Source organism: Limulus polyphemus, unplaced genomic scaffold, assembly GCF_000517525.1.
Source record: "Limulus polyphemus unplaced genomic scaffold, Limulus_polyphemus-2.1.2 Scaffold6674, whole genome shotgun sequence".
NCBI classification, from domain to species: domain Eukaryota; kingdom Metazoa; phylum Arthropoda; class Merostomata; order Xiphosura; family Limulidae; genus Limulus; species Limulus polyphemus.
In genome coordinates this window covers 12,073-16,705 of record NW_013672284.1, presented here as the reverse complement: position 1 = coordinate 16,705, position 4,633 = coordinate 12,073, and the positions used below count along the sequence as shown (strand labels likewise).

The 4,633-nt window shown below is 37.9% G+C and overlaps 1 protein-coding gene across 1 annotated transcript in view; it reads right to left on the bottom strand.

Annotated features, from left to right (window-relative positions):
• LOC111089576 (SPARC-related modular calcium-binding protein 1-like) overlaps positions 1–4,538 on the bottom strand; it is a gene marked incomplete at its 5' end in the record, with an annotated part of 15,246 nt that extends 10,708 nt beyond the window's left edge. The window contains 2 exons of the mRNA XM_022402342.1: positions 1,740–1,911; positions 4,397–4,538. Coding sequence (XP_022258050.1) covers positions 1,740–1,911; positions 4,397–4,538 — 314 coding nt within the window. The remainder of the gene's footprint in view (positions 1–1,739; positions 1,912–4,396) is intronic.
• Positions 4,539–4,633: the final 95 nt, after the last annotated feature.

Below are 4,633 nucleotides of genomic sequence, written 5' to 3'. Positions count from 1 at the left end.
CAGCTGATCCGTGGGTTATTTTACCTACTAATTACAGCTGATCCGTGGGTTATTTTACCTACTAATTACAGCTGATCCGTGGGTTATTTTACCTACTAATTACAGCTGATCCGTGGGTTATTTTATCTACTAATTACAGCTGATCCGTGGGTTATTTTATCTACTAATTACAGCTGATCCGTAGGTTATTTTACCTACTAATTACAGCTGATCCGTAGGTTATTTTACCTACTAATTACAGCTGACATCCCTAACATTTTCTACGTTTTAGAAAGCACATCGCCGATGGCTTAGCGGTAAGTTGGTGGACATAACACTGAAGACAAAAACCAATATTAAAATGGCGTTACCAAGAGCGTTTACCCTGAATGTTTGATTTCTAATAACTTGTAAAACTACCAATTTGCCTTATTCCATCATTACCCCCAAGAACGTAATAAAAACTTATACACATATCAGTTACCAACACACACACACACACATACTAACCGGGCTAAATTCAACCTTGGGCCGTGCCTTAACAGGGGCACGATAAATCAGAACCATAACATTTACAAGGCACTGAGTCAGAATAACGCCATTAAAAATACTACAAAATTAAATCAAAGTACAAGCCACCTTTCCAGCCTCCCTACAAAACCTGTTAGCTTGGCTTATTGCACATTACTCTATCTCGTGTGAATTTTTTTTTTTTTGTCAATGAATGTTGTTCACCAGCACGACTAGCAAAACGCACGCATGACAGCAGGGTAAGTTGGTTGGGGTCAAACTTTTGTGTCACGCAAACTTCATCTCGCACGTGACTGAGAATACCAAGTTTGTATCTCGATTCGTCTAAGATTTAGAGAGCTCGATAATGACCTCAATAGTTGCTATGACGACCTTATGACGTAGGTGCGCTGTTTAAAACTTGCGACTGTATCTTCGTATCTCTCTCCTTCTCAAGTGTTGTATCAGAAATTGACTAAAAGTTGTTATTAAAGATTCCAGTTGAAACCGGAATATTGTCTGGAAGGGTTTCAGCTTCAACCTAATATTTAGATGTTTAACTACACTTTATTTGAAGGATTAGTATATATTAATGCAACGGTGTGATGTCACTGGTGTGAACTTGACGTCACGAAGGGGATCTTTAACACGTATATATTTGACTACTCCACAGTTTAACGACGCCACGTTTAGACGTACGGTTTTAGTTAGGACAGCAGACTCTGAAATACCAACTAAACCCAATCGGGAGCAACCCCTTCTCATGCAAAGTGAGGGAAAGAGGACCTTCCGACCCAAAGAGTTATTTTAATGAATCTGAGCATACTTTCCGGTACTATTAACAAGATGGTAATCAAAGAGTTAAAGGTTTACAAGCGAAAATTTCAAAGCTTCAAACAGCACCTCGAAATCTACAGATGAAGAAATTGAAAACATTAGTTTTATCTCATATCCGATAACATGTATACCAAGTCTCCCGATTCAGCTCCAACTTCTGTGGAAAGTGTTTTAAATTTTTTGGAATTATTACAACAGTCTAGCAATAGCGCGAAATCATAGCAATCAGACTGAGCATGCTCGAACAACGAGTGTCAAGAATAGCACGTGACCTCGAACATAGTTATTTTAACCCTTACTCTCACACATTATTACCTTCATGAAATCATGTGTTCATGTAAGAACACCACAGTACGTACCCAAGACGCTAGGCACTGTTCTAAGAACACCAATACCAAACTAAAAACACTTACCAGGACACTTTCCATGATGCTTCACCTCAATAGGATGACCCTCACACTTTGCACGCTCTATCTCACAGAGAGACCGGTAAGTACGTCCATCAGTAGCGCAGACGAGTATGGGATTAGCTCTGCTGCACTCTATGGTGCACTCTTTCTTCTTATCCGAAGAATGTAGCAAAAACTGAGAAAAACAACAACATAACGTATAACATATTCCGAAGCAACTCAAAAACACAATACAAATTTATTTTTATCTTTAAATTCTATCAAAATGTGGTTTCATTCTTTTTTTTATTTATGGGTTAATCCTTATACGTGAAGTTTTTCTAATTCTTTATTAACAAACATTTAGATCAGTCCTAACCCACATGTTCCATTCTCTCGTATGGCCTCGACCGTGGCGTTGCGCGTCGGTGATTTGAATTTTACACCAGCAGGCGCACCACCAGTTGGGCTGCGGAATACACTTTGAGCACCACTGATTAAGATACGAGGTCTTAGTTACTGTTTAACTACATTATTATTTTAAAGTTACATATTAGATCTAATGAACCAAACTATAGACAGGTGGTCCCCTTAGCTGACGGTTTGTTTTTTTTTTGTTGTTGTTTAACTTGTCAGAAGCGATGAGGATCAATGGTTCATGATTTTCTTAATGAGGATCAATGGTTCATGATTTTCTTAATGAGGATCAATGGTTCATGATTTTCTCAATCAGTATCAACGGTTCATGATTTTCTTAATGAGGATCAATGGTTCACGATATTCTCAATGAGGATCAATGGTTTATGATTTTCTTAATGAGGATCAATGGTTCACGATTTTCTCAATTAGGATCAACGGTTCATGATTTTCTTAATGAGGATCAATGGTTCACGATATTCTCAATGAGGATAAACGGATGGTGATTTTTGCTATTGAAGCTACCCCCTTTACAGAAGATGAATAAAATGCTTTTATGGGAATTCTGTTGAAGGCCGATACTTTTATGGAGAGTGAGCAGCGCATCTGATTCTTTAAGGAAAATGTCTCGTAGAAGAATAATGAAACCCTCGTTGTCAAGAGTATGCGACGTAGAGACTATTAGCAAAACATTGAAACGTTCCAGTTTCTAGGGTATCCGAATTATTACAGAGATGAAACCTTTTGATCAGTAGTTGCTTCTACAGCATATAATTCATCATATACTAAACTATCTGAAAATCAGTGACACACCATCAACAACTGACACTGCTTCGTAAATATCAACTAGAAAAGAAATAGCTGAGAACGTGACAGTCTTATGTAACGCGAAACATCTTAACATAATTTCAAATAATCAGATTTAATGTATTGGTGGATATCATGAAGAGATCCAGCTGCTATTAAGATATTAAGACTTATTACTAGGTTTTATTGCATCATTCTCTTCTGGGTGGGGTGAGAGAGTAGGTATTAAGCACAGAATTTCACTCGAGTTATTTTCTACACTTCATGTATTCATCTCTTTCTTTAGTTTTGAAAATCCTTCCAAGTCCAGCTGGACTGCGATATTATCAACCAGTAATGTGTAACCAACCACATTCCAGAGGAAGGAAAGCGGAGAGAAAGCAGCAAGGGTCCTTACAAGTTGTACATTTGCTGAAAGACCCCCCGCCCCCAAAGAGCGGACAGAACATGTGAAAAAGTCATAAAAAAACAACAACACAGCCCTGTTAACAAAAGCACTGAATTTGCTTTATTCAACAATAGAGTTAGGATGGGCCTACAAACATCTCATAAAAGAGGTTTTTGTTGCTCTGCCTATACGGTAACTTCAAATGGGGTTTAAACAAATGACCTGCATTCTCTGAAAACGTTGTTGAGCAAAAAAAAAAAAAAAAAAAAAAACTACAACTAAACAAAAAAACGTTCACATGAAAGAGACCGTTTCTGGTCGCTTACTGACTGTATTGTCTGAGCACTGGGAAGCCGCTGATACAACCACAGTACTGGAAGGTAATGGATGGTCTTTAAAGAAGGTGTGTACAACTTCGCCTCTGTTATTGTTTGACAGCTTAACTTAAGATTAACAATCCGTTCCAGCGTTCTCCAAAGTCTTCACTCTTAATTCCTTATAACAACGAGGATGCGGTAGTTTTCACGACTGTTGTCATGACAACCGTCCACAAGATGTTGTGTAACTAACTTCGGAATCGATAGAATGGATTAATTGTTCTTGTCTAATGACATGATTAATTGTTCTTGTCAAGTTAGATTAAAAAACCGTTTTAATGTTTGTGCTTAAGAACAAACTAACAAATAAAAACAAAGCTATACAATAGACTAGCTGTGCTCTACCTATCGCGGGTACCTAAACCCGGTTGTTAGTGTTATAAGCCCCTGAGACTTACTGCTGAGCCAACGGCGAACATATTTTGATGTAACCTAAGATGTATTCGGGAGAGGACAGCCACGCCTCTAAACATTGAAAACAAAGCTATAGTTATAGAACAGCTGCTCAGTGGAAAGCTTGTGGGCTTATAATACTAAAACCCGGGTTTCTATACCCATGGTGGGCACAGCGTAGATAGCACATTGTGTAAATTTGTGCTTAAACACAAATTAATCAAACATTTAGTAGAGGGTACATTTCCAGTTTTATTATTTTAATTAGATGTAGGGGACAACATTTCTAAAACTTCTACCACAGCTCTAAGTTCTGTAAGTTCTACCACAGCTCTAAGTTCTGTAACTTCTACCACAGCTCTAAGTTCTGTAACTTCTACCACAGCTCTAAGTTCTGTAACTTCTACCACAGCTCTAAGTTCTGTAACTTCTACCACAGCTCTAAGTTATGTAACTTCTACCACAGCTCTAAGTTATGTAACTTCTACCACAGCTCTAAGTTATGTAACTTCTACCACAGCTCTAAGTTTTGTAAC